Consider the following 27,840-nt stretch of genomic DNA (forward strand, 5'->3'; position numbering starts at 1 on the left):
CCTCCGCACATAATCGTCCCCGAAACCCCTCTAGGGACCAATTAAACTATTTACTCATGATCAAGACGGTAAAATTCTTATTATCATCACGCTAGTAAATAAGGTAAAAATATAAGGATCGGGATGTGACAGTTTGGACTTTGGAGAGAGAGGAGTGAGAGGCTTGTTTTGTACGGTGGTTACTGTCAAATTGGAATCATGGCACTAATTCCTCATTCTTTACTTTTTTATTTATTTTTAAAATTGATTTTCAGGTACTCCTTATAGAATTGGACACGATTAAAAAAGACAAGGGACTATATATAGAAGGCTAGTCTAAGCGCTTAAAGCATGTCCACCCATTTGACCCAGGTTAACCCAGGTCTTAAGCCACATCATCATCATGACCCAATCTGAAGAATATTGCTTCCACCCATCTAAAATTTTGACCCCATTGATGATTGGGTCTTCCTCTTGGTTATCACCATGACCTAGCTCTTAACTCAGCATGACCTGGGTCATCCGTGTGGCCCAGCCCGCCAACTCAGCCAAATGAACCCACATGGATGACATCAGCCATGTTCTAGCTTAAACACCCCATCATCTCACAATCTGGACTGTCCATTTCAACTAAGCTAGAAATCCAATGGACTCTAGTTAAACCATTTATATGTTTTGATTAAAAAACTTGTTTTATTAAACACTTATTTCTATAATCTTACCTATTTACATAAATATAAACCTTTTATTTATGCTAACATTTATATTTTAATTATTTTAAACTCTCACATTTACATTATGTAAAAATATTTTTTACATGCTAAAGTCACTTATGTTTATATTCTAATTAACATTTATAATTTCTTTGCATCATAAACCTCTATTTAGAAATAAAAATTGTAACAATAAATTTAATAAATCAAAATTGTCATGTGACGACCCAGGTCATTACCAAACGGGTGGAAATTGCTGCCCAGTGGCAATGACCCAGCATGACCCTAGTCACATCCGTGATCCAGGTCATCCTCAACGACGACCCAACGGTGAACTTGCTGTAGGTTTGTGACCTGACCAGATGACCCTATATTACTTTAATAATGAATATTGAAATTACTTGAGAATGATATGTACTCTCTCATCTATCGCCACGTGAGGGTAGAGATTGATAACTTGTTGTGTACCCATTATTCTTACAGATAACTTGTAAAATTTCTTCTTTCAATACACAGTACGTATAGTTGCATTACTGTGGATGCCTAAGCACCCGGAGACGAGGAAGGGCGTTGTAAGTGACAAAATGCTTCAGAGAGCTGATTACATTGACTTCCTAAGCTATCCATCAGCTCCCAAGTAAATCAACTTAGATTTATAGGTTATGGTAGGAACGGTTAATCAGGAAAGCTATTTCATGCAACAGAATCAATTTTCATTCTGGTCAGAATGGTTTGAGCCTTAAAGTTGTAAATGAAAGAAAAAATATTGAGCGACTTGACGCATCCAAAGGTTTCAGAAAGTTCGTGTTTCAAGGGAATGTGAAGTCAACAATACAAGCTAGAAGTTATGAACTTACCTTATTTTTTTTTTAGATTGATTCTTGCCTTAATTTGGTTTCGGGTATCCATAGAAAACAACAACCAGAAACGGGAACTGTGACCCCCTAACAAAGAAGTGCCCACAGCTCCACTCACTAATCATCATACAAGCAGCCAAACACATATGCTTTTTGATTATGTACTACTTACTCTCCCTACAGAATCCGCAAACGTAGTTACTTACTAGCCCTACAGAATCCACCAACTAATCCTATGGCTTAGTTACATACACCATAAGCAGAATCAGACTAATAGAAAAAAGATGATATCCACAGTGGGTCACCAAATGTCGACTTCATGTTACTACCTTACTAGGCCACTCTAGATTTGACTGCACAAATGCTACACATCACTGCAACCAAAACCCACCTGAGCTTGCAGTCTTTGTCTTAGCCCCTTTCATTTTGTTCATCAACTCCAGGCTGGCACTGTGACCTTGCAAGCCCAGATCTAAATTCAGATTATTTATACTTGCGGCCTGTGAGCTGGCCTTACCGAATGCCTGCAATGCAAGCAATTATGTTTAATAACTTCCAGCATTGTCAATGATGTTACGAAATTTCATTCTATTACGGCTCAAGCATCAAAGATCTTATTCACTGGCTGGAGAACAGGACAGAAGAAAGTTTAATCACTATTGTCCAAGTTACTATCATTGCAAATGTTGAAAGTTTTCACTTATAAACTCTTACTTACAGTAATACATAGCCTTAAAGATAGCATACAGGAATAATATTGAATCTTCTAACATCAAGCATGTATTTCATAGCAAACAACAGCATCAACTAAGTGAAATTTATTTGAGAACAGTAAAAAAGAATATGATCAGCATGCAGTCAAGTTCATAACTTCATATGCACCTGAATAGGAGCAGGAAAGTTTGACATGATTCTAGAATGGTTAATTTCAGCAAATGAAATGTTGACTTCTGAGATGGGTTATCTATTATAATAATAAAAAATAATAATAAAAAGTTGCATGTTTATCCCCTATGTTAAAAATTACATTATTCATTTTAACTTGCCACTTACAAATTTCAAATTAAGATAATGCTTTTCCCCTGCCAAGCTAGACAAATACCATGGCCAGGTGATGCAGAGCTATGACCATCAGATCATACAGTTTGGTTGAAGCACCAGGGCACCCTAGGTTATAGCACCAACGCCACACTTGGTTAAATTTTTTAAAAATTTCAAATTGGTTAACAATGAGGAAATAGAAATGTTTTGGAAACAAAACAATATTTCGGTAGAGATAGAATCAACCAAATAAGAACAATAAAGCGATGAGCTATAAATCAATAAAGATCTATGTGACGGCCACACTACCACCTCCCAGGGAGGGGCCACAGTTCCTAAACATAAAGAGGAACGTAGAATCTATACCACAAACAAAAACACACAAATGATACGTAGTGGAATGATAATTGAGTACGAGTTTTAAGGTCCTACCTCAGTCTCTTGCTTCTTAACTTGATCAGTGTTTGACTTCCCAAACAACTTATCACTCAGCACTGTAGATTCCTCTCCCTCACTAGTGTTCTCCACATCCTCCATGTCCTCAATCTTTTTCTCAACCATCTTCTTCTGCTCATCCAACACAGCAACCTACACAATCACAACCAGTTAAACCCTGCACTGATAACGACAACGCAAAGTAACTTCGGAATCCAATTAACAACAGTTCCATCCATGAAAATTAAAAAATTCAAGCAAAGCCCAACCCTGAAGCTTCTTTTCTATTCTAAACATCTCTCAAAGTCATAACCTCACCAAAATGCTCCGAAGCATCGTTTCAACCAAAACAAGTCATAGCGTTTGTTCAGAATTCGTTTTCTATCAAATTTCTTGAGCAATTCAAACCTAACATCATATATGTAGTCATTATAAAAGAAATTAAAAAAAAAAAAAAAAAAAAGACCAGCAGAGTATACAAATCTTCAAATTACAAAGAAATCCAAACTATCTAACAACTTCTGCAACAAAAACCCTAAATTTTCATAAACCCTAACAACTCCAATAATCATTTACAGTCGATACAGACACATATATACTTATGCATGTTGCAACTTCACTTACAGGGGTGTAGCGGAACCTCCGGCGCGGCCGCTCCTCGCCGGAGCCGGTAGCAGAGTTAGCGGCGGCAGAAATTGGGGTCCAGCGGCAAAGCATGAGGCGAGAGGAGTTGCTGTCGTTGTTTCGGGCGTTGCGAGAGCGGAAGGAAGAAGGGGATGGAGGCACGTGGACCCACTTCTTCTTCCACCTCCGGACTGGGCCGCTGAAGACGGTGGTTGTTGGGCCGTACCTCGACGACGCGCGGCTCAATCTCGACCCGGCTCCCTCCATTTTCGACTCTGGTGTTTTTGGGGGTTGTGAACAGAGTGAGAGGAGTGAGGTGAGTGTTTAAGGACACAAGGTTGGAAAAGCAGAGATTCTTTTGGTTAAAGAACGTAACGACGCCGTATAGCTCCGGGTTGAAACGCACCGCTTACTCGAAATGCCGGGGTGGATCATTGTAAACTATTAATTTGTTTCTTTCTTTTGATACTGTTCGGTTTTAAATTTAGTTAGATTTTTTTTCTTTTTTCATTTTTAAGGAACACGATATAATCTATACTGAATGGAATCTAAAAAATACAGAACGCGATGTAAACTATTATTATTTCTTTCTTTTGAATGCGGTTTTAAATATAGTTAGAATTATTTTTTTTTTTTTTAAGAAACACGATATAATCTAGAGAAATTTTAAATACACACCCCTAATATCTTAATACACACCCCTTACTTAATACACTACCTATCAAGTTTTTCATTTCAATATTATACTTAATACACATCCCAAACTGTCTAAAATGCCCTTAATTTATGAAATATTCCGTTATTTAATATAATTAATATATATTTACTATTTGGTACCTCTTTTTACATATTATTTCGTCTAATTTTTGCTATAAATTTTTGGTTATCATCGTCCAATTTATAATCAAATGATTATTGTTATATCTCAACTCTAAATCACCAATACAAGTTTTCAAAATTCACAAGAGCACAACTGTAGAAGTACAATAGCTATTAAATATAGATAACTAGTTATTCGATAAAACATGTCATGATAAAGATGCAGTATTTGACAATATGATATGCAAGATCAAACTAAAGCTGATAAAGATGCAGTACTTGACAATATGATCTGTAAGATCAAATTAAAGCTGATACGAATAACAAAAAAAAAAAACAACCAAAATGAATTGTGGAGAAGAATTAGGGTTAGAGGAGAAGACATGTTTTCGAAAATTTTAGGGTAGAAGACGTTGAAAAGAATACTTCTAGCGTGATTTTTTTTTTTAATAATAGATGTATGTTTTGGTCATTTAGCTTACCTATAAAATCTCAACAGAAACATAAAATAGTAAGGGTGTGTATTAAGAGATTAGGGATGTGTATTTAAAATTTCTCTATAATCTATATTAAAAAAAAATACAGAGCGCGATACAAATAGACATTGATAAAGTCTAACATGATGCACAGACACATCGAAATCAATAAAGGATAATAAGATGCACATACATGTTAGAATGAAAGGTAACCATATGAGATGAAGTCTGGTTGATTAGAGAGTCTAACCAATAACTTTAAGGTTACGATGGGTTCAAATCTCAGTGACATTGTACGGTGCGTGAGTTATTAAAATGTTTTTTTTTTTTTTTTAAAAAAAAAAAACCTAATGCGAGATGAAATCGCACAACTTTTGTGCACTTCATATGTCACAAGCGCAGTGTAAATATGATCATCACTATAACTGTGACCGTACCCGGTGTTGTGATCATTTAGAAGAGGTTATCCGCTCGTTAAGATTTCGAGAGTAACTGAGGCTGTCAGAAACTTGAAAATTAGCAAATGAATTTCTAAGAACCAGAACCAATACCAAGAGAGTGTAGGCTAGTGTAGGCTCGTTAATGTAGGCTGGTGTCTCATGTCCAAGGTCAAAATTCTACCACCTGGGTCCTAAATTCGAGCCCAAAATGAGTGGGTCTTGGGAAAGCCCAACACCTCATTCAAGCCCAAAGAAGCCCAAGCCCATATTTGGCAACCAAAATATACTCTGGGCACAACTTGCCCTACCGTCATCCTCAGTCAGAAAAAGCACAAACCGACCTACATGGTCATCGACCATACAGCCTACTCTAGATGACGATCGTCGCAACTGCCCCTCCATCACTCATCGAATAACGCATGAACCATTCCTAGCCTTCGAAGCGCCTAACCACCCCCCTGATCTATGATGAAAAATATTCAATGAGCAAGCTTGTAAATAAAATTAATTATAATTCTTATAGAAAAATAGAAAAAAACAAAACGACGCCGTATCTCAATGTTGTATAATCCCTATTTTGCCCTCTATCCTTGTAGCTAAAACTATCAAGCTCTGAGCTCACTCCTGCCTCTGCACGCAGAGCAAGCAAAAACAAACAAGAGGAAGCAATGGAGCTCTGCATCACCGCCATCAACGGTGGCTCCACAGCGGTCCTCAACTTAACCCCACCACGCTCTTCCCCCTCCCTTCTTCTCCCCAAAAACCCCAACTCTCTCCAACTCCACACTTCCCGTAAACCCCCCTCTCTTTCCCGCCAATTCCACTCTCTCCAATTCGCCGTCTCCGCTTCTTCCTCCACCGCCGTCACCTCCGAGACTGATCAACTTCCCGCCGACCTCACCGTCACCGAGACCCAACAGCCTAATTCCAGAGTAATTTTCCTCCATTTTCCTTCTTCTTTTTTTTGGGTGTAATACTTAGTACTCATCAGTGTGATGTAAATGCAGGTGAAGCTGAGCATACAAGTACCGCCGGAGGTCTGCGATGACTGTTACAAGAAGGTTATAGTGGAGTTCATGAAGCAAGCCAAGGTTCTGCCTCTGTTTCCGTTTCTTATGGTTTTTAGTTAGCTTGGAATTTGAATTGTGATTTTGGTTTATTTATTTGGGTTTGATTTGATCAGGTGCCGGGGTTTCGGCCTGGAAAGAGGGTGCCGGAGAGTATTCTTGTGAGTTATGTTGGGAAGAAAAGTGTAGACAAGGCTACCATTGAGTCTATTCTGAAGAGGACCCTTCCACATGCCATGTCTTCTGTATGTTTTCAGTTTATAGTAGATATTTAGCTTTTGGTTGGTTGGTTTTTTTTTTTTTTTTTTTTTTGTTGAATTGCGAGTAAATATGAGCGTTTGATTGATTATTGAGATGTCAAGTGAGGTTATTTAATCTATTGTTGTAAATTCTGCTGCATGTTCCTAGCAAAACCCCTTTAGGATACTAGAGTTTTTGATTGAAGGTTGGCCTGCTCTTGTTTTACAGATGACCGCCATGGCTTTAACAGACTCCGTCAGTATTCTAACCAAATTTTCTGAGATGGAGCAGGCTTATTCTTCTCGCAATTCTCTCAGGTTCTTAAAAGTAGACATGTTTTGAGTCATTGTATTTGTACTTTGTTCCACCTCAAAATAACATGATAAATAACTCACATTTGAGAAAGAGGAGTGCTTGTTTAATTGGATTATATCGACTATTATTTGTTTTCGTGTTTGATTAGATTGAGCATACTCACTAGTTCATCTTGTTCTCCAGATATGATGTGATTGTTGATGTAGCACCAGAAGTAAAATGGATTCCTGAGAACGGATACAAGAATTTGAAGGTTGCTGTTGAGATAGACAGTGACATAGAAGCACAAAAGGTTTCTGAACGAGAATTAAGACGCCGTCACAAGTCCCTAGGGGCCTTAAGAATTGTAACTGACAGAGGACTACAGGTAACTACTGTTAAGGTTACTCATATACGGATATGCTATCCTTTCGTTATCTCTTTCTTTGGTTAATACTTATGATTGGCACTATTTTGCACGTTCATGTGATATGTACTTTAAAAGGACTGCCTGGTTTAAATTTGTCCAAGACTGCATGAAAAGAGTTAGATTATATTGCTAAAGTTTCTTTATGGGATTCATGTAATACTTGAGATACTTGGAAGCTGATCATGCAACATCAGGAAATTCAGTTAATAAATCTTACATGTATCCGTTACATAAAACTTTTCAGTGGAAGCTTGGGCTTGTAAGGATTCGTTTTGATGATCAAATCTTCAAATGATAGACCATTTACTTTTTGGCAAATAATTTTTCAATTATCTGAATTACTGGACATTCCCTATACTATGTAAGCTTTTCATTCAACAGAGAAGGGATCTACAAAATTACTCACTGCGCCTGAAAAGTTTTATACTTGCATTAGAAAATCTTATACAGCGAGTTGTATGATGTTTGTAACAAACAAAGCTAAAACTCCTGCAGGTTGGCGATCTTGTGGTCCTTGATATATCTGCAACAACAATAGATCAAGACAAATCAAATGTTCAGAGTATTCCATCTGCAGAGAGTAAAGGTTTGTCAGGATTCTATTGTTTCTCCAAAAGAAGGAATGATGAACTCTTGCAGATGATTTCTCAACTCTAGTTTCTATCTGCAGGTTATCATTTTGATACAGAAGATGGTGATAAACTGATTCCCGGTTTCCTTGATTCGATAATTGGAATTCAACGAGGTGAAACAAAGTCCTTTCCACTTGTATTTCCTGAATCATGGGCACAGGAAAGTCTCCGAGGAATTCATGCTCAATTCAATGTGAGTGCTTTTCTGTATTGAGGATCTCCGTTTTGTTCACCAAAAGAACATCATAAACAGGCATCTGCATCTATATAAGAAGCAACTATTGATCATTACCATCGAATATATTATTTAATTTGTTTTTGTCTGGATATCTTTCCAGAATAAAAGTTAAGAAAAGTCTCTTAAATTTTCAGGAGTTTGGAAAATACTCTTAATATATTTAAAATTCACCTCATTTAATAGCGACCACTTGAGGACACAGTTGATATGAAACACTTTCAATTTTCTTTTTCTCTTTTTTATAGGCTACACAATTATCTTGAGCATCTGTTTTATGCAATAAAGATACTAAAAAACTATTCTTTTTCCTTTTGGTCTCCTTTAGGTTGAATGCAAAGAATTATTTTACAGAGATTTACCTGAATTGGATGACTCCCTTGCTCCTAAGCTTCTTCCTGGATGCACCACCCTGGAACAGGTGGCCTCTATGAACTTTTAAGAACTCTCTCTGGACTAGTGCTTGAGTCTGCTTCAGATTGTACTGTGTACAAATATGAAAAAATTTGCTGCACCCACCTCTGTAGGTCAAGGAAGCACTGTTGCAAAGATGCCAGGAAGCAGAGCAAACAGCTAGAGAGCAAGCAGCAGATAATGCCATTCTAGATCAGCTCTGCAAGGTGATTTTGATTTCTTAGATTATATTCAATTTTTGCAACCTCTCGTTGGTGTTTACATTTTCAGCAAGGCAATCCTTTTCATCTGTGTGAGCACACATGCATGCACCAGTGTTAGTGTGATATGCACATAAGCACAAACCTTAAGTTGACTGGAGTAGGACCCTTTGAGTTTGACAAGTTAGTAGACTGTTAATCTTTTGGAACGTGGTGGACGTGTGGTGTTTATGCTGTTCTTCCTCATACCTTTTGTGTTAAATTTTCTTCTGGCCATCTTAAGGAGTTGCTAAGTGGTGTAATATTGGAAGATTTCTAACTGAAAGGAAAGAGGGGACAGCTGTGTTTGGTTTCTTATTAAAATGTACATGTTTGCCGAGAAGTCGAGAACTATTGAAGTTGCGTTTTCAAACAAAACTTGATTGCGTATAATGACCTTTAGATCAAAACTTAAGTCCGGCTTCTGGAAAGTTTTCAAAATCAAGGCTAATTTACTGCAAACCCAAATCATTATCTCAAGATACATAGATACACTATGTATCTTGAGTTTATGTGGAACAAGGTTTCTTTGAAACTAGCTTCCGGGTGCTAAATAAATTCAGACATTTAATTCAGTTTTTTTTTCCTTCTTTTCTAAGAACAGAAGAAAAAAAAAAACTTGATGCATGTGCAAGTATAAACCAACTCCATTAGGAACAGATATCACCAAGAAATCACTTATAGAGAGTTCGGATAGCGTGTTTTAAATCTAAATAGACCAACACATAACGGTAAATTAAAACCATGTTCAAAAAGTAAAACGGGACATAGGCATCTGCTGGCTAGCGTGAGCATAGACCATCCTGATTGAGCCATGAGCCATCAACTGCTTGGTTGTCCTCCTTGCCTGAGACTCATTGGTCGTGAGATGATCAGAGAGAATGAACAGTGTGGTGAGCTTGAACTTGGGAACCTCAGACTGGAGCTTGTCATAGATGGCCTGGTCAAAGAGCACAATATTGTTAATCTTCTCTCTTTGTTTCTTTCACTCCACTTTGTCTTCTGATTCTCTCCCCACACTTGGAGGGCTTCAATGAAGCTTGTCTTCAGAGGCATTGCAGAATTTTGCTGTTAAACTCTGAGATTATTCTCTCTTGCTCTATGTTCATTTGGTGTCTATATGTCTTTATCGCATTTGTACCACATAAACTAATTCCTTATCTTGTTATTAAATCCACAGAGGAGATACATATGTAGGCTATTAAGACACTTTTAAGTAATAGGTCTGTTGGCATGTCGAGCTTTTAAATTTTCTCCTAGATACATTAAACTTTGTAGTAATTGTGTCTTGTTTCTTGCAGATGGTAGAGGTTGATATTCCTCAATCCTTGTTTGAGGAACAAGGTAGGCAGCTTTATGGAGCCAAACTTTTGGAGATACAGGTAGTATTTACAATGTACTTTTATTTGGGGTTGCAATTTGAATTGGCATGTACGAGTGGGCATAGATTTGTGTGCATTTCTCTGTTATAATCTTTAACCTTTTGCTCATGTGTACGCAGGGAAACGTAAAATTAAATGAAGAGCAATTGGCTACACTGTCTAGTAAGAAAGCTGTAGAGGAGTACCTTCTATACCAGAAGGAGAATATCATGAATATGATAAAACAGAGTTTGGCCGTAGGAGACATATTTAAACGGGAAAATCTGCAGGTATATAGATTTGTATGAACTGATCCATCAAGATCTTTTGTGTGGAGTCTTGTTGTAAGATGCTTGGTGGCACGGTCTTTTGAAATTAAAATGTATAACTGCAATCCTATGAATCATTCGCAATTAAAATATAATTTGTTCCTTTTGCAGTTTTCAACAGATGATCTTGTGAAAGAAGTCGAAAATTCCATTGCTGAATTCAAACGTCAAAAACAGGATTATGATGAGGAACGTGTTAAGGGACAGGTTAGCTTATGCCATCCTTATGCTTCAGTTGCCTTGGAACTCATTTCTCAATCTCCCACTGTCTCACCAGACACCAGTCACCACATTTACTTGCTCTGCTTTACTTTGGTTGGAGGACTTGTTCTTCAATGTTTTGACTTTTGTCAAATATATTAGGAGCAGAATTCCATTGTTCTTTACTAGTATTTGACTAGTGGCACTTGAAGCATCTCTTCCAATATATGTGCAGGTCCAAGAAATTTTAGAGGGAGCAAAGGTGCTTGAATGGTTAAGAGAGCATGCAGAGATTCAGTTCATAACTAGATGACAAAGCAGAGAAAGCATGTATGCGTCTGCGTGTTAGGTTCCAAAATTTTGGGCACGATGGTGCTGGAGGCTACTCATATGTTAAGACACGTTCCGGAAGAGCTGACATAGTCTGAAGCATGCCTTTTTTTTTTTTCTGGCTTCTTTGGTTTAGAGCCTTTAGATATGTTTTTGATTGTTGATAAACGAATCCAGTGCTATGTCCTATGTTTCATCATCAATAAATTGCTTATCTCTACTACTATAAAGTGAGCAGTCTCTAAATCACTAAATTATGTTTTAGAACAGTCATCGCAGTAGATGTCTAAACAAAAATCATTCTTAGTTCTTTCAAACGGTTAATTAGCTATTTAAAAAGAGGATAAGATGAAAACCGTACGATCTCTTAAAATTCAAAAATCACGAGAATTCACGCACAATATTAATTAGCCCATTGTTTAGCCAAAACCACTGGCTAGGTTTTTTTAACAAAACCAATAACGGTTTGCAACGCTTGTCCTATCTATAAATTGAGCATACGCTCTTGCAGTAGATGCTTAAACAAAACTCGTTCTTAATTCTAACAATCGGTTAGCTATATAGTACCGTTCTCAACCCAGTTATAAAATTATAGTAGATATCCATGGTTGAGGTTTGTGAGGAAAGCCACGATGAAGACAAATTCGATTTTGATGTTGAACTTGCAGAAGGTTGCATAATAATCGAATATCAATGATTTACCAGAGGTGTATTTCAAACTTTTAGTTTCATTAATTGCTGATAAATGATGTTCTTAATTTATTTCATAGATACCAATGCAAGACCCTTCGTTTACGTACCTTATATGTCATCTCTACGATCTTTTTTTGGTTCCATAGACCATGCCGACTGATGTTCACTTGAGATGATTACTTGCAGGGGCTCACCTCCAATGTTTCGAGGCTCCATAACCATAAGGACCCAATTGCCTCTAGCAAACAATTCGTTCTCGTCATCAGGTTATGCGGCCGCTGAAGCTCTCGCTCGAGGAGGAGGCCATGGACTGCGGCAATATCAATGCTTTGAATGGAGCCGCAATAATACTTGGAGGAGGGTGAGACAGAGCATTTCCAGGCCTCATCAGAATCTTTTTGCCGCATAATAATTGGCAGACCCGGTTCAACCTCAATTTCTGGTCTCACCAGAGTATAGACATGCGGCATGAGGAAGAGTCTTCTCAAAACATATGGTGTCTCCAAACCTAGCACTGAGGAGATACATTTCCTCGAACATCGCGTGGTCCACCCCTTTAACCACCATCCCCACAAGTGAAATAACAGGATGATTAAAACAGGAGACTTCGTTATGTAATTGGATTTGTCAATTGTTGGATTAATATTGGACATTCGTTACAGCTGCTTCTGTTTATAGTTCAACTCAAACTATATATACCAAACTCAGACCGAGTCTAGAACAAGTACTTGGGCATGGATGTATTGTTAAACTTGTGGGTTCCATGTAGACAAATAAAATGGAGCAAATGTGTTTTAACCTCAGCAAAGTGGTGTTGGTCTGGTGTGACTTAAAACCACACAGCACTTGTTTTTATGTAATACTAAACCTCTTGTCTTCAAGGTCACTCTCATTGCAAATTGCAAGCCACATTTGCCTAGTAAGGGTCATACAGGTGATGATAAAATTGTACCTAGGCATGTGGAGGACAGCAATGTGATTTCACTTATCGAACTCTGGCTTTTGGACCTACTCTACATGTCACAATATTGCATCAACTACTTTCTGAGAAAGTGCTATGTAGCAAAAGTGCAAAGCTAGCAATAGATATGATATAAACACCAAATGTTGAAGATCAAGACCCATCTAATTCCTCCATCCCCACAACTCCAAGAAACTCGATCTTGTGTTTAATAACTGCACAGTGGACCTTATCACTTCCATGAACAGACTCACAGCTACTGCCATTGGTAGTCTCAAATGAAACTTCAATGTTCTCAAGAATAAGCGCACAAGGTGATAAAATGTTGAAGCAAGAATCTCGTCGCTCCGGGGTAAAGCAAATATACAAATTTATGTGCAACAACATCAATTCACCCTCTAAGTTCTAACTTCTATCTACATTAAGTTTTAACTTTTTAACTTGTGTCTAAATTTTGAGTAGTTTTTTTTTTGAGAGTATTAACGTCGGTATTCTCAAAGGCTTTCTGGGCCCAAAGACTAATCCGCGCTGAGAAGTCATGTCAGAACGATTCCTCCCATCTTGCCACCAAAAATAAATTCCGAGAGTTAAACAAAAAGCTCATGCTTATAGCTTTTTTTGCGTATTATTTAACACTAAAAGTTAAAGATAAAATTAAAAAGGTTCAAAACTTATAATAACTTAAATACAGAATTATCCAAAGAGCACATGAAAGTTTTTGTCATGTAGAAGTCACCCCACACATTCCCTGTCTAGGCCACATGAAGCAAACCCTACAAAGCTCTCGTTTTTATTTGGCCAATCAATTACTTTGTGTGGCAAGATGGATACCTACCAGCTGCTTCTATAGCTGTTTTATTTGATAGTGTAAACTCGAGTTGTTTAAGAGGTTTCTATCTATAATGTGGTAGTTTCGTATATAAAAAAAAACATTAGATTTTCGATTTATTATTAAACAAAACCATGCATAGTCAAACTAAGTATTTAACTAAGCAACTAAATGAACCAAACCCTATGTTTATGGTCTTATGGAAAATACCTTCTCCAAATCACTCGAATGAAAAAAGAAAATTGTTTTTAAAATAGGTCAGTTCAAGTTCTGTTTGCCATGTTTTGACCATTATATCCTATATAATATGAGCGAATAAGTCAGTTCAAGTTCCGTTTGTCATGTCTTCACCATTATATTCGATATAATATGAGCGAATGAGAGGGATAACATGGTATATGAACTCCAAATGCACCAAATAAATAAAATGAACTCTATCTCTTATTTTAGTACTATCTCTCTATGATTTCTCTCAATTTTGTTCAAACATGTTTGGAAGGAGCCAAATTTGTTGCTAATGATTTTGGATTAAGACCTTCTATTTGGTCTCATACTCTGTCTTTCTTGACCGCTCATACTCTTTATTTTTGATAATACGTACAATTTCTTTTTATGATCCTCATCATTGTATCATCATGAATAAGTGAATAACCATTAAACTATAAACAAAAAAGGGGAGCATGAGAGGATGAACTTAATTATTTTTCACGAAGAAAGTAGAGTGATGCATTTATAATTCTATATATTAGTTTGGATTGGTGAGGCACATAAATCTCACTCGATACTCAACCAGCTCATTTCATTATTGTGTTTTAACTTAAGACACTTGGAAATGCATCATCAAAGCCTTGTCTACTTTTCTGTTTGGCTTTTGTTGATATTCTCTTCTCTTATGATGACGTCTCGGCAATATGATCAGTTTCTTCCTTTGATCTTTAGAGGAATTGGAGGGCATGGTGAAAATGAAGGAAGTGAATGGTCCGGTGCTCGAGCATGAGATTGGAACAGATAGTTAGCTCTTGCGTGAGTATGTAAGTGTTCGTTGTCAACTAAATACGAACTTTAGAACCAACTATTTTCATTAATCGAATGTTTGAATAGTACATACGTCAAAGGCATAGGGTATGTAATATGGTTTCTTTGGCTAATTTAACACATACTCAAGCGAGACTACAAAACAACTTTCTGCTTCCCCAAGACAAATTCATAATTTGTCTACTCGCCCATCTTAACATGCAATTGTGATACGATGATACTTCTTTGAAGCTCGTAGAAGGTATCTTAACAGACAATAGACTAGTAGGAACAAGGAAATCTGCACTAAGATTGATGATGATGACTACCAACTTTTGGAGGACACATGATATGAAATTACGTAGACTAGCATAACATAAAACCAAGTAATGTGCCTAAAGACGTTTAACTAAGGTAGGCCGGCCCCAACACATACACCGAGTAACAAATGAAGATGGCAAAACACGTTCCCTCCCGGCAGATCCAATCCGCAAGAATGAGACTCGTTAAGACAAACATAAACTCAGGTAATTGACCCATGTCCCATGAACCCAGAGTCCGGATCAGAAGCGGACGTCTGCACAGGCGCAAAAGTGCGGACGATCATCTTCAGGCCTCAATCAGGCATCCATGGCGGCTTTGCTGTTGTCGGATGGAACTTTGGACATGCCAGACTACATCACAATCAAGATGAATGGCTCAAGTGATTGGAGTTGCAGGTCTCCAGAGCCATCAACGTCGACTTCAAACTCTTCAACCACAAGTCCAGCAGCAAGGAAATGCTCCACATCGATGCTTGGTTCAGCGCCGACAACAGCGGAGCGACCATCAAAGCTTGATCATGATTTGAGGATGAACGTTCGCACTTTTACACCTTTGCGGACGTCCGTTTCTGTTCCGGACTCCATGAACTCACACCTTACAATTTGCACATAACTTTGTACACTAGACATTGTAAGGTATAAAGAAAATAAAAAATTCAAAGTTTTAAACAGAAAAATACCAATGGAAAATCTATATCCTAAAATTACTTAAAAAGGTAGGTGTAAAATACAAATAGAGTTGTTAAAATCTATATCCACTCAACCACCTACTAATGACCAAATAATTGGGCAAAGTTTCTTTATTGATTAGATGATTGCCCTAGATATGTAATTTCCACGTTCTGCTGTGTTGACCATTGACCGTCTGCTGTCTAATTTCTATGGACCATGAAACCCAGACAAAATAGACAGTCAAACCCATTCAGTGTCACATCCGTAAATAAACCCTAAACCACCGGCAAATCCGGAATCAAAATTTCCTATAAAACAATCTGAACCCGGCGGGCCCCACCGCCATGACCCCTTATTTTCATCTTCACACTGTTTTCTTCTATCATTTTAATAATCTTCACTGTCCTTTGCTCTCTCTCTTTCTCACACTGTGAGATGCACTGAGAGGAAGACGCGCACTCACGCCACTCTCACTCGTTCACTCTTTCAGATCTGAAAACCCAGACGGTCCTCTTGCTCAGCTACCAAGGACGATCCGGTGAGCATTCTCTCTGCTCTGCTCTGCTCTCTCACCCTTTTCTGTAATGCTTCTTTTGTTTGCTTCTTGAGGGATCTGAGAGCTCTCAAGGCTTGTTGTTCTTGATCCAATGTGGGGTTTTTCCGGTTGGTAGTGGGTTTTGTATAGTGGCTTAGCTTGAGTACTTTTTTGTGTTCTTTTATGAGGGTTTTGGAATCTTGGTTTTGGTTTGTGTGGACTCCGTGTTGACCTAAATGTATATGGGTTTGATTGATTTGAGTGATGTTTGATTAGAGGGTTTAGTGTCGTTTGTTTACTGAATCTAGTTCTGGAGTGGATGTTTGGTAATCGTGTGAATGGAGGACCTCTCTGTAGTTGTGTTTAGTGACATTGTATTTGTACCGCTATGATTTTTTGCTTGTGTTTATGGTAGTCGGTAGTCGAAGTGATGGACGATCTTGAGCAAGTTGATGTATTGATACTTTTTGGTGATTAGTTATTCGGCTTCTTGTATGATGGGTGTTGATAAGTGGTTACTGAACTACTTGTCTGGTTTTTTCCCTCTTGTGTTTGGTTGTATTTTATGTCCTGCAGTTCAGAGTTGATTATAACGTAACATCACATAAGAATTACTGAATGGCTCTGAACATTTGTGTGAAGCAGAGTTTAGGTTTTGACAAAAATGGTCACGGATGCTAAAAACCCTCTTGGAGAAACCACCTGCGGTTCTTTGTTGCAGAAACTGCAGGTAACTTGTATTTTTCAGTTTTGATTGCTGTCTTTTTTGTTCTCCTGAATTTCTATGTACTGTCGAAATTGGCCATTGAACCAATCCATAATTTACTGCAGGAAATTTGGGATGAAGTTGGTGAGAGTGATGAGCAACGAGACCGAATGCTTCTGCAATTAGAGCAGGAGTGTCTTGATGTATACAAGAGAAAGGTTGAGCTGGCAGCAAAGTCAAGAGCACAGCTTCTTCAGGCGTTGTCTGATGGAAGAGTTGAGCTGTCCACTCTTCAGTCAGCTCTTGGAGAAAAAAGTTCTGTTGGATTTGTGAGTATATTTTCTTCATAACTGATCTTGAATTGTTGTTAAATTTTGCAGCATGAACTTTTTATCTATTTATTATTAATTTTTTTTTTTTGAGAAGGTGTAGCATGAAAATTTTACTAGCTGAGAGTGTTGTGGGTAATAAATTATTAATTAACTCATACTATGGTAACAGCCAGAGAAGACTTCTGGAACAATCAAGGAACAGCTTGCGGCTATAGCACCAGCACTGGAACAGTTGTGGAAACAGAAAGAAGAGAGAGTAACACAGTTTGCTGATGTACAATCACAGATTCAAAAGATTTGTGGAGAAATTGCTGGGAACCTTTCCCTTGGTGAGACTCCTGCTGTTGATGAGTCCGATCTGTCCCTGAAAAAGTTAGATGAATATCAATCCCAACTTCAAGATCTTCAGAAGGAAAAGGTAATTATATATCAATGTCAAAGAATAGTGGTTACCAGAAGACAAATAGACTATTATAGTTATCTATTTTTAGCCTCCCTCAAGTTGTGAATGTTAATCGCTCAATTTTTCTGGCAGAGTGATAGGCTGCAACAGGTGCTTGAGTATGTGAGTACAGTGCATGATCTATGTGCTGTACTTGGAATAGACTTCTACAGTACTGTTACAGAGGTTCATCCTAGCTTAAATGACTCAACTGGTGTGCAATCCAAAAGCATTAGCAATGATACTCTATCCAGGCTGGATCAGACGGTCTTGGCACTAGAAGAAGATAAGAAGCAGAGGCTGCATAAGGTATTTTTTATTCTTAATGCTCATTGGGAAAAAAAATACATGTCAATCCATGAATTAAGTTTTGAATATTTTTGCTGCAGCTTCAAGAGTCGGCAGCACAGCTAATTGATCTCTGGAATCTGATGGATACCCCTGAAGAGGAAAGGAAACTATTTGACCATGTTACATGTAACATATCAGCTTCAGTTGATGAAGTGACTGTTCCTGGGGCCCTTGCGGCAGATCTGATTGAGCAGGTAAATGAACCATTGAAAAAATTGTTTGAACAATTTTTGATGGTGGTTTACTCATTTTCTCTGTTTTTGTTATGAAGACCGAGGTAGAAGTTGAGAGGCTTGATCAGTTGAAAGCAAGCAGGATGAAGGAAATTGCATTTAAGAAGCAAGGGGAGCTTGAGGAGATTTTTGCTCGAGCACACATTGAAATAGATACAGAAGCTGCCAGAGGAAAGATTATGGAACTCATTGATTCTGGGAGTGTTGAGCCTACTGAGTTACTGGCTGACATGGATGATCAGATAGCAAAAGCAAAGGATGAAGCTCTCAGCAGGAAGGACATCTTGGACAAAGTGGAGAAATGGATGTCAGCCTGTGAAGAGGAGAGTTGGCTTGAGGACTACAATCGCGTAAGTATACCCTCAGTTAGTATAATTTTACTTGATAAGTAATTGAGCTAATGCTGCTCAGTAATTGTTGACCCCCACCAATTACATCCAGATATTTGACCCCCACATGGATGCAATTAACAATTCACTCAGCTTGGGAGTTGTTTAATAATTTCTGGCTAATACTCGCCTGAACTTTAAAAAAAAAAATACAGTCTGAATTGTGTAGTGATATGTATCTGTGCATATGCGAAAACAAATTAGACACTATCTTTGGTTAATTAATTGGGTAGCCTTTCTGGTGCACATCCTACCTCCTTGGTAAAGGGCAAGGTATTTGTCAATTGCAGAAGATAGTGGACATGCTTATATCAAGTAATGTTACTAAGGATTTACTGTTATAAAACAGCTTGGTATAGAACCATATGAGGATTTGCGCTCTACCCATCTAATCACCTCCAAACTTAGTTGAGCATACACAAGTAACTAATTACCTCATTGCTGGCAGTTACAGCAGCCATATATGTCATCCTATTAGACTAGTAGCTGGTCCACAAGATTTTCCTTGTAGGATGGATTCCATTGAATATGACCTAGCATTTGTGCAACACATGAATCTTGCAGATTTTATACTCAAATTTTCCATCTTAGGTGCCATCTAATCAATATTGTCATGCTGAAACAGGATGAGAACAGGTATAATGCAAGTAGAGGTGCACACTTAAATCTCAAGCGTGCAGAAAAAGCACGTATTCTGGTTAACAAAATTCCAGGTATGTCTAGAACAGGGTATTAAAGCAGCTATGTTGAATAAAGTTGATAGAATGTCCTACGCATGATGACAACTTTTTGACACAATAAAAGAAAATTAAACTTCGCATGATAAGTGTGGTTTTTGTGTGGCATGACAAAAGAAATTATATGTCTATAGTTGCCAATTAGCACTCCTGTACTTGCTTATGTACCATTAGTATTCACATTTCTTATTTATACATTTTCTTGGCAATGCAGCTCTGGTTGACTCATTGGTAGCCAAAACTCGTGTGTGGGAAGAAGAGCGTGGTATATCATTTACTTATGATGGTGTTCCCCTCCTTGCTATGCTAGATGAATATGCCATGCTCAGGCAAGAAAGAGAAGAAGAGAAGCGGAGGTTGAGGGTAAGTTTAATTGAGTAGACTAAGTGTTGCTTGTCACCTGAATCTGGTTTACAATCCCAGCACTTAAATTTGGTTTACAAGTCCAGCACTTAAATTTGGTTTCTACATCCAATTATTTATCCTCTTACATCGAAAGGTTTTAACAAGTTGATTTTGCAGGATCAGAAGAAGATTCAAGAGTTGCAGCACACAGACCAAGAAAGCGTATTTGGTTCAAAGCCTAGCCCTAGCCCTCGACCAGTTGGCACCAAGAAGGTAGTTGGTCCTCGTGCAAATGGTGGTCCCAATGGAACTCCCAGACGATTATCACTTAATGCTCATCAAAATGGAAGGTCTGCAGTGAAAGATGCAAAGAGGGATCCTAGGCCTGTTGCTCCTTTGAACTATGTTGAACTATCTAAAGAGGATGCTGCATCCCATGTTTCTGGAACTGGTTCTGGCAGTGACCTAATTCCAGCTTCACCATGATATTAACAGAGATCACATTTGTAGGTGACATTTCTGTCAAGTTTAGTGTTGTGACTAGTTACTGCTTTAGGGATATAATGTATGAAACAGTGAGGGTAAATGGACAGTGAACTATCAGTACCTGTGTATGTTGTATTGTCATTTGGAGGCTTTCTAAATACATGTTGCTTTCCCTGTTCTAGTTTTTTGGTAGTGTAGCAAGCATGAGGCCTGTTCCGGAAGCTACTCAGTCTTGGCAATAAAATTCTTGCCTCTAGATCCTGGTCAGTGGTCACTAGAGACTTGAATTTTGGTTATTGGTCCCGTTTCTTTCATTGTCTGGTTTTACGTGACTGCGATTCCATAGAATATCGAATATGGGTTACCTTGTCTCAGCCTCTCAGGGCAAACGTAAAAGCATAGTAACTTGATGATCGGTATACAGAACACCTAAAAGCATAGTATCTTAGTGCTCGTTCTCACTTGCTGACTGGTAACCTAGAACACTGGTATTGCAAATCCTCCTTGTTCTGATCTTTACGTTTTTAGTGTTTTCCATCCCCCAATAGTTAGATTACCTAATCAACACGCCACAGGCAAATTGCAAATGTTATGTTTGTAGTGAATTCTGGGTTATGCCCTTGTTCCAACAATTCATTATAAAATTGTAAGTATGAATTGGGAGGAACCCTTAGAAAGCTTCTAAGGCAAGGACATACATGGATAAACTTGAAAAGACAAATTCAAAGTGATCTTGGATAGTGTCATTTGTGCGTTATGCTTTGGCATCTGCATACTAGTGTAGTAGTGTTAGATATATCTCATGGTTCCTTACGTCCGACATGACATCAAAGCAGGCTAAAACATACATGAAACGAATTTAGCTGCCGGCATTGTAGTGTAGCTAGTCTTGGAATTACTGTAATAGAGTTAGCAATGTTGGGTAGGAAGAGATGAACCTGATTTTGAGTTTAGATGTGAACCACTCTTGTCTTCAGCTGCTTTTAAGGCTGTTTTCGCCTTATTTTGTTTCGAAACAAAGGTTGGTGTGTCCAAAATAGCTTAAACTCCAAAAACAAACCGACAGATCTTTCATTTTCTACATCCATAGGAACAACAACTTGATGGATATAGATGTAACCAAGGCAAGAAAAATATCATAATTTTAATGAAGCTGATGGCTCTAGATTAAAATGCACATTGAGATAGAACTATTAGTAGCTATCTTGTGGCATCAGAATTAGAAGTTGCCAATATGCTTATGAATATTGCTGGGTACTTACAGTGAATGCCAGGAGAAGATCGATTTATTTGTCCTTAACGCTAAGACGGTTTCATCTTTGTTAAGATGTATCTAGCAATTTACAACCTTGTTTACTAGTGATGGATTTGTACCTGTTGATGAAGTTACCAAACAAATGGTGGTGTCCCGGTGAAAAGGAGGATAATCCAAGAGTTATCTTAAATGACTTTTACAATTTACAGTCATCATCTCTAGATCTGTCCCAGAATCTTTTACTACAGACAGAGATCAAGATACTGTTAGACCTCTACAACGATAGGTTCAAGGAGAGCTTTTGTAGTTAATTTTCTAAAATAATTATCATCTCCAAATATATTTATCTAGCTAGATAGTTATTGTATATCTTTACATGCATTTGCCTCCTGGAGTTAATACACTAACCCACGTACACTTGATCGATGTTGATAAGAATCAAGTACCCCACCAAGAAATTCCGATCCCTATTCATATCCTCTGAGACTCCGAGGAATCCAACCATCAGAGACATACATATGTGCTCAAGATATTTTAGATTCGTGTTATATATTTATGCTTAAACCTCATAACTTCCATTCATGACCTCTTTTACTCCTAGCAGCTAGGATAATCCAAAGAAATGGGTAGGAGTTTCTTTTGCTTTCGGAAATTTTCAAGCCCTCGGAGATTGCCTAAGCAAGACTCCAATGATGATCGAAGTATTAGCTTGACTACATCGATTGTCGAGTTCATGAAGCCATCATGCTTATGGAGAGAAAAGAGCATGATGTGGAAAAGGTTGGTGCAGCAGCCCAAAAGGCAGAAGAAGCAGCAGAAGGTGAAAATGGTGAAGGAGCTCACTCTAGAGGAGTGGTTCTCAACATCGTCGCCATGCAGAGATGAATCAGCTGAACACAACACCTGGGTTTTTCCCTTTTCTCATGGTGATAATGATGATGATGCTAAGTTTAATTCTAGGCACAGTTTTTCTCAGCAGAGACTGTTGATCGAAGTGGTTGACTGTGGAAGAAGAAGAAGTGATGTTTCTTGTTTGAGCTCAAGGAAGAGTTCGAAGGTGAAGAAAAGGGTCAGCTTTAGATTACCAGAAGAGGCTGATATATTCATTTTCTGTTCACCAAATGCAGATTCTGAAGAATGAATCAAGTTTATGATAATATTGTATGCATTTTTGTAAAGTGATCATTGGTAACAAGTTAGTAACAAAATAAAGAAGTTGCTGCATTTATGAATGAATTAGTAACAAGTTCTTATTGGCTTTTTCTTTTTCTTTTTGGTCTGGAAACTAGTTTTCAACTTTAAAGGAGACCAACTATTGAGGATTAGTTTCTATAAATAATTGAGGTTTACTTTGCAACTGAAATAACTAACATTACTAACTAGCAGCCCATCACTTTGTTTCCAAAAATTAAATTAAAGTTGAGAATCTATGAACAGTCTTTTGTTCAAATGGGATTTCGATCAAAAGCTGTTTGGTACAACAGAAGCTAGCTTTAATATATGGAAGCAAAGTGAATGTAGACTCCTCATTCATACAACTAGCTATGCTATATCATATGATGCAGAGAACATTATTATAATTAGCTATCAAGAAGCCAAAGTGGAAAGGGTTACGTACTGATTTTATTTACCCAATTGTTTTCCATCAGAGGAACACACAGTCATGAAGCTCATCAAGTATATTAATAATACTGCAGTCAATAATAGCACAAACAAAAACACAAAAGAGGGAGACAAAGAAGAGGATTGATCGATGTTGAGCCAACCCTCTTTCTCTTCTTCTTTCTCTCGTGTTATCTACTTCCTTCTACCAACTAGGCAATATGAAGAACATAAAACTATTTGTACCACATTCGTAAATCATATTGTAGACAATAACATGAATTACTTGAATCATTACTTATAAAAAAGAGAGTGAAGCCACGATGTGAGAGAATTGTAGTTTCTCTAGCAGCTCTTTGGCATGTGATGCGCCTCTCTTTTCTACTCGCAGGAATAGTTCATTGCTGAGTTTCTCGCCGATGTGTGCATCAACGAGCACTCCAGCCACACTCCGGCAGCTGTTGGCGAGGGCTCGACCTACTTCGGCTGCATCATCGGGCTGGTTCACAACAAGGGGGCTCCCTCCTTTGAAGATCTCAAGCTTGTTAATGGTGAATGACCCGTCCGCTTCTACAACCTCCTTGAAGTCTTGCAAACTTGATGCATACACCGGAATGTTGAAAGTGTCACGTTTCTCACTAGTGATAAGACCCTGCAGTACAAAGTAGTATCTTAATTTCTTGTTTAATCTGAGATAAAAGCCAAGTACTATTTAGTGCATGGAAAGTCAGTCGCACAGAAAGACCAAGAAGATCTTGCATCAATAATCAACTCTACCACTCGGTTTAGAATGGTACTTTGATTGATGGAGAGGACTTTATGAACTGATGACTCTTTGCTAAGCTGAAGGCAGTTTTCTTTGAATTTTTTTTTTATCCATGATGAACATTGATCCTTTTGTCTTTCATATCAGACATTAGCGATTATATGGGCCATCCACGAGCCAATGTTGTTATAATTTCACTTGCCGACAGTAGTAGTAATCAATAAATTGAGGGGCTTGATCAACTTTAGTGAGAGCATCCGACGGCTAGAATTAGTGTAACTCAATCATGACCAGTGAAAACTCATAATTAGGTCTTGTGAAATCAATAACACCTAAACCTTGCATATATCTATCTTCCCTATCGAACTATCAAAGTCATTATGAAACCCAACCATCCTTCTCGTATAAAAAAGAAAAAGAAAAAAAAAGACATCGTTCCTTCTTGCTCACTAAGAAGAAAGAGATGAAAAACGACATTCCGAAAAATACTATGACGTTCCGGAATACTGTTCTTTACGCATTCAATCATTAAATTTAAGATTTAACGAAGATTACAAAAAGTCGTGAATGAAACTCAAACAACTACCAAGTCGACTCAAAACTTTAGGGTTCTCGATGAATGCAGATGGGGTGTGCTTGCTTTTGGTCTGCCAAGAAGCAGAAGGTAATGAAAACTACCTAGTCATAGGTCTATGCATGACATATGTACAGTGCCAGTTAGTTATCAACACACTATGCTATATAGCTTTGAGATCGAGTAATGAAGTACCTCTTGGAGAAGATCGTCCCAGGCATCCTGGAAGTGGGTCCCGAAGAGAATGCCCGGACCACCCTGGTCGGTGGGGTCGACGGAGGTCCTGCCGAGGCAAACAAGGAACATGGAGCCACCTTTCTTCATCTCCTTTGATCTTGCTAGCAGGAAGCTTGCTAGGTCTGTCTGATACTGCTTCTTATAAGCCTTGGCCGTGCACTCCTCCGCGCCGTGGATGAACACCCTCCCTTTGTTGTACGCCGCCGATCGCTTGTCCACCACACTCTCCGGCACCTGTATATGTATCACACATACGTATTTATATACGTACATAGATAGTATAGTTAGATTTTGACTACTCGTGACACACCAGAACAAAGCATGCATAACAGCATAAAGTAGCTAGTAAGATCACTCTCATGAGCTATATATCTTGTGTCTAAAATTCTTCATGAAAACCAGCAGGCTCACAGTACTTTTGTTTGATCATTTTTGGTCCAGCCCGGCCACTTGGCTTTATTGCCTCGACCAAATGCAGTGAGTCTTTTTCAGGACAACTCGAAATTTGTATACTTGTCTTGGAGAAATAGGAAAGGATTGCTTTAGTCATGCTTGAAAGTTGAAAGTTGGAAGGAATGATTATGTGATTTAAGAACCCTAATTCATGTACCATTATATAATTCCAAGCTTAGTTACTGAGTTGATTAGCTAATCCAACTAGGAGATTTGCAAACAACGTACAGTAAGAACAGGTAAATCATAATATTACCATGCTATGAAAGTAATATAATTAAATTTGTACAAATTGACTGAGGGATATAAATAATGTGTCTGTTTCAAAACAATTATCACTGTCTTTTACGAACTTAGCTACTTTCTTCCAACTCGAAGACCAGAATTTTTGGCAGTTTACTTTTGACCTACTCAAAGCCGGGTATAGAAAACAGATGTTAAATATAGGAAATGGATAATACATTTGTCTACTTTCTTTTGCTTAAAATGCGGCATATTCAAATGCTGTCAGATCCTCGGAAATATTTTATCGGTTTCATATTCATGTCATCACCAACCTAGAATTTTGTAGTAGGTTATATTTTAAATTACAGTAAAAAAATGATAAAGCAACTGACCAGAATGAACAATATTCACCTGAGAAAGCCAATGCAGGGAAAACGCCGAGTGAAAGAGGTCAATGGACCTGGACGGGAAAAGCCTCCGGTAAAAGGAACCCGGAACTCCTGCCGCAAAGTACGAGCGGTGGTTATCGGCGGCGAGGCACTCCTCCATGCTCCCAGCTCCGTAGTTGGCCAGAGGAGGAAGGAGCTGGAAGAGAGTGTTGAAATCGTTGCTAGGAAGGTCGGAGAAAAACGCAGAGAACTCCGGCGGGTCAATTCCGGAGGCCTCGTAACGCTTGGTAATGTGCTTGATGATCACATCAACGATGTAAATGGTGTTGCTTCCGCTGGAGCATCCCAAGTCCACAACCACAAAGGGAACATCGGGAGAACTCAACTGAACACTGTCTAGGGTTTCTTTCAGAAGATGAAGCATAGATCTTGCATGTATGGCCTGAAAATGATTTAGAAACACAATAAGAACATAAACTAAATCAAACAACAAAACGATTTAGTGCTTGATGGTGAATAGTAAATTAGTAATGTCAAACTGGTCCAACCTGGGCTTGGGAATTGTTGGCATAGCTGGCTTCTCCTTTGCCTCCTTTCATGCTAAAAATCCTCTCAAGTTTTACGTTAGAGACTACGACATTGTCTCCCTTTGGAGCCATTTGAATAGTATGATCAGAAAGAGAGAAAGAAACTTGGGTGAGAATATGATTAATTTGTACCGAGAGGTTTGAAGGGGGAAGTGAGAAAAGGGCGAGTATATATAGAGGGAGAGGGGGAGAGAGAGAGAAGGGTAAATGTATGTTTTTGAGAAGAGTGACAATGAAATTATGAAACACTGCATATAATTTTAGGAGTGATATGATGGGGAGCTAGCTCTTTAATTGTGTTCCCTAAAGAATTTTCCATGTGCACCAAGTTGGAGTTGATGTGACTTGCCTCTTTAAATTTACTCAAAAATTTATAGGTGCTACTTAGTAGTGTATATATACTCATAGGTTTATACACACATTTCCAATTCCACTAGTATTATTGTCGAATACTAAAACGAAATTCTGACGACAAATTAAACTATTAAGGCATGAGGGTTGTGTTTTTATGGCTACTATGTTTGCTTTTATAATAAAACGATGACATACCAGTATCATTTAAATGATAAAAGACATATTTTAGACTTAGAGAATATGAAGCGTCCGTATTTAATAATTTCATTAATATAGGTTTTAGGGTAGGCGCACTGGTAATTTGTTCCAAAAAAAAAAAAGAACTAACTGTTCACTTCAGCGTTGTTCAATTTTCAATTTCACATTTTGAGAGTTAGGTTGCAGACTTGATCGAAGTACATTTTTTTTTTTTACAATTAAAAAAGAAGCACTTCTTTTAATCAATAAAACTCATAAAAGGCCCAAATCGGACCATGTCAAAATTATTAAAGACAATAAAAGTATATTTTCTATTACTAAAACTAATAATATATAAAAATCGGACCAAGTCAAAATTGTTAAAGAAGCGATGGAAGTGCATATTATTTAGGGAATTTGACGAACGTACTATCGGAAACTATCTTCATCGGGTAAAAAAAAAAAAAAAACCAATACGAAACAAACCTCAAGTATTTACGCATATGATATCTCCAAAAACCTGGAAAAACATGTATTTCATCCTTGACATTACAGATTGAATTGGTTACGTTGAAGTTTAATGATAAACTCTCAATCGAATTTTACCATTGTGTCTTTACTATCTTACAGTTCACAAGACTGTAAATACAAAACCTAAACTAAGCTAACCTGGATTTGGAGTTGCTGCCATCAGTGCCATGGACGTTGTCTTTCACTTTCCATCCATTGTTGCTCTCACCATTGTTCATGTCGTCATTTGAACCCATGGTAAATTATCAGAATGTTGTATGTGACAGTGGGGTAGAAATGAAAAGAAGGTTTTCAACTGCATAAACATATATATACAGGGCCCTTTCAATGAGGGATCCCTTTTTTTGTTCATTTTTAGGGATAGATCATTTGACGAACTTTTCGATTACAAAATCAAATCTTCACCGTTCCGTTCGTTGGACTATATGAGTAGATCATTTCTACAAATTTTCAGAAAATTTGGTGATCGTTAAGTCATCCAAATGA

General features: G+C 37.9%; 4 protein-coding genes across 4 annotated transcripts; 2 read left to right on the top strand and 2 right to left on the bottom strand.

Moving 5' to 3' along the window:
* Positions 1 to 1,680: 1,680 nt before the first annotated feature.
* Positions 1,681 to 4,064, bottom strand: LOC101298100. Its single transcript, XM_004294383.1, has 3 exons — positions 3,650 to 4,064; positions 3,023 to 3,178; positions 1,681 to 2,073 (listed from the first exon to the last, which is right to left on the bottom strand). Exons 1-3 carry the CDS (start codon positions 3,914 to 3,916, stop codon positions 1,921 to 1,923), a joined length of 576 nt encoding a protein of 191 aa, XP_004294431.1. The 5' UTR covers positions 3,917 to 4,064; the 3' UTR covers positions 1,681 to 1,920.
* Positions 4,065 to 6,022: 1,958 nt separating this feature from the next.
* Positions 6,023 to 11,328, top strand: LOC101314067 (trigger factor-like protein TIG-like). Its single transcript, XM_004294352.1, has 13 exons — positions 6,023 to 6,316; positions 6,392 to 6,475; positions 6,568 to 6,696; positions 6,920 to 7,008; positions 7,190 to 7,373; positions 7,911 to 8,001; positions 8,086 to 8,240; positions 8,611 to 8,703; positions 8,810 to 8,902; positions 10,237 to 10,317; positions 10,437 to 10,586; positions 10,737 to 10,832; positions 11,062 to 11,328. The coding sequence occupies exons 1-13, from the start codon at positions 6,053 to 6,055 to the stop codon at positions 11,137 to 11,139; spliced, it is 1,587 nt and encodes a 528-aa protein (XP_004294400.1). The 5' UTR covers positions 6,023 to 6,052; the 3' UTR covers positions 11,140 to 11,328.
* Positions 11,329 to 16,078: 4,750 nt separating this feature from the next.
* Positions 16,079 to 20,436, top strand: LOC101313489 (65-kDa microtubule-associated protein 1-like). Its single transcript, XM_004294350.1, has 10 exons — positions 16,079 to 16,186; positions 16,829 to 16,913; positions 17,015 to 17,218; positions 17,391 to 17,639; positions 17,757 to 17,972; positions 18,053 to 18,208; positions 18,286 to 18,597; positions 19,262 to 19,349; positions 19,588 to 19,736; positions 19,896 to 20,436. Exons 2-10 carry the CDS (start codon positions 16,848 to 16,850, stop codon positions 20,202 to 20,204), a joined length of 1,749 nt encoding a protein of 582 aa, XP_004294398.1. The 5' UTR covers positions 16,079 to 16,186; positions 16,829 to 16,847; the 3' UTR covers positions 20,205 to 20,436.
* Positions 20,437 to 23,124: 2,688 nt separating this feature from the next.
* Positions 23,125 to 26,364, bottom strand: LOC101295605 (indole-3-acetate O-methyltransferase 1-like). Its single transcript, XM_004294374.1, has 4 exons — positions 26,254 to 26,364; positions 25,728 to 26,147; positions 24,597 to 24,872; positions 23,125 to 23,713 (listed from the first exon to the last, which is right to left on the bottom strand). The coding sequence occupies exons 1-4, from the start codon at positions 26,362 to 26,364 to the stop codon at positions 23,360 to 23,362; spliced, it is 1,161 nt and encodes a 386-aa protein (XP_004294422.1). The 3' UTR covers positions 23,125 to 23,359.
* Positions 26,365 to 27,840: the final 1,476 nt, after the last annotated feature.

The sequence above is a fragment of the Fragaria vesca genome, linkage group LG3 (assembly GCF_000184155.1).
Source record: "Fragaria vesca subsp. vesca linkage group LG3, FraVesHawaii_1.0, whole genome shotgun sequence".
NCBI lineage: Eukaryota > Viridiplantae > Streptophyta > Magnoliopsida > Rosales > Rosaceae > Fragaria > Fragaria vesca.

Bases quoted from the DNA above. Each gene is read 5' to 3' on its own strand.
- LOC101298100 (XM_004294383.1), bottom strand. From the start codon at position 3,916: ATGGAGGGAGCCGGGTCGAGATTGAGCCGCGCGTCGTCGAGGTACGGC. The intron at 3,179-3,649 runs GTAAGTGAAGTT...GTGATTGTGTAG, and splicing joins GGAGGTTCCGCTACACCCCT to GTTGCTGTGTTGGATGAGCA. The intron at 2,074-3,022 runs GTAGGACCTTAA...CTTGCATTGCAG, and splicing joins TTAAGAAGCAAGAGACTGAG to GCATTCGGTAAGGCCAGCTC.
- LOC101314067 (XM_004294352.1), top strand. From the start codon at position 6,053: ATGGAGCTCTGCATCACCGCCATCAACGGTGGCTCCACAGCGGTCCTC. The intron at 6,697-6,919 runs GTATGTTTTCAG...CTTGTTTTACAG, and splicing joins TTCCACATGCCATGTCTTCT to ATGACCGCCATGGCTTTAAC. The intron at 8,002-8,085 runs GTTTGTCAGGAT...TTCTATCTGCAG, and splicing joins TCCATCTGCAGAGAGTAAAG to GTTATCATTTTGATACAGAA.
- LOC101313489 (XM_004294350.1), top strand. From the start codon at position 16,848: ATGGTCACGGATGCTAAAAACCCTCTTGGAGAAACCACCTGCGGTTCT. The intron at 18,209-18,285 runs GTAAATGAACCA...TTTGTTATGAAG, and splicing joins CGGCAGATCTGATTGAGCAG to ACCGAGGTAGAAGTTGAGAG. The intron at 18,598-19,261 runs GTAAGTATACCC...ATGCTGAAACAG, and splicing joins GGCTTGAGGACTACAATCGC to GATGAGAACAGGTATAATGC.
- LOC101295605 (XM_004294374.1), bottom strand. From the start codon at position 26,364: ATGGCTCCAAAGGGAGACAATGTCGTAGTCTCTAACGTAAAACTTGAG. The intron at 26,148-26,253 runs GTTGGACCAGTT...AATCATTTTCAG, and splicing joins CCAACAATTCCCAAGCCCAG to GCCATACATGCAAGATCTAT. The intron at 23,714-24,596 runs GTACTTCATTAC...TTTGTACTGCAG, and splicing joins GGGACGATCTTCTCCAAGAG to GGTCTTATCACTAGTGAGAA.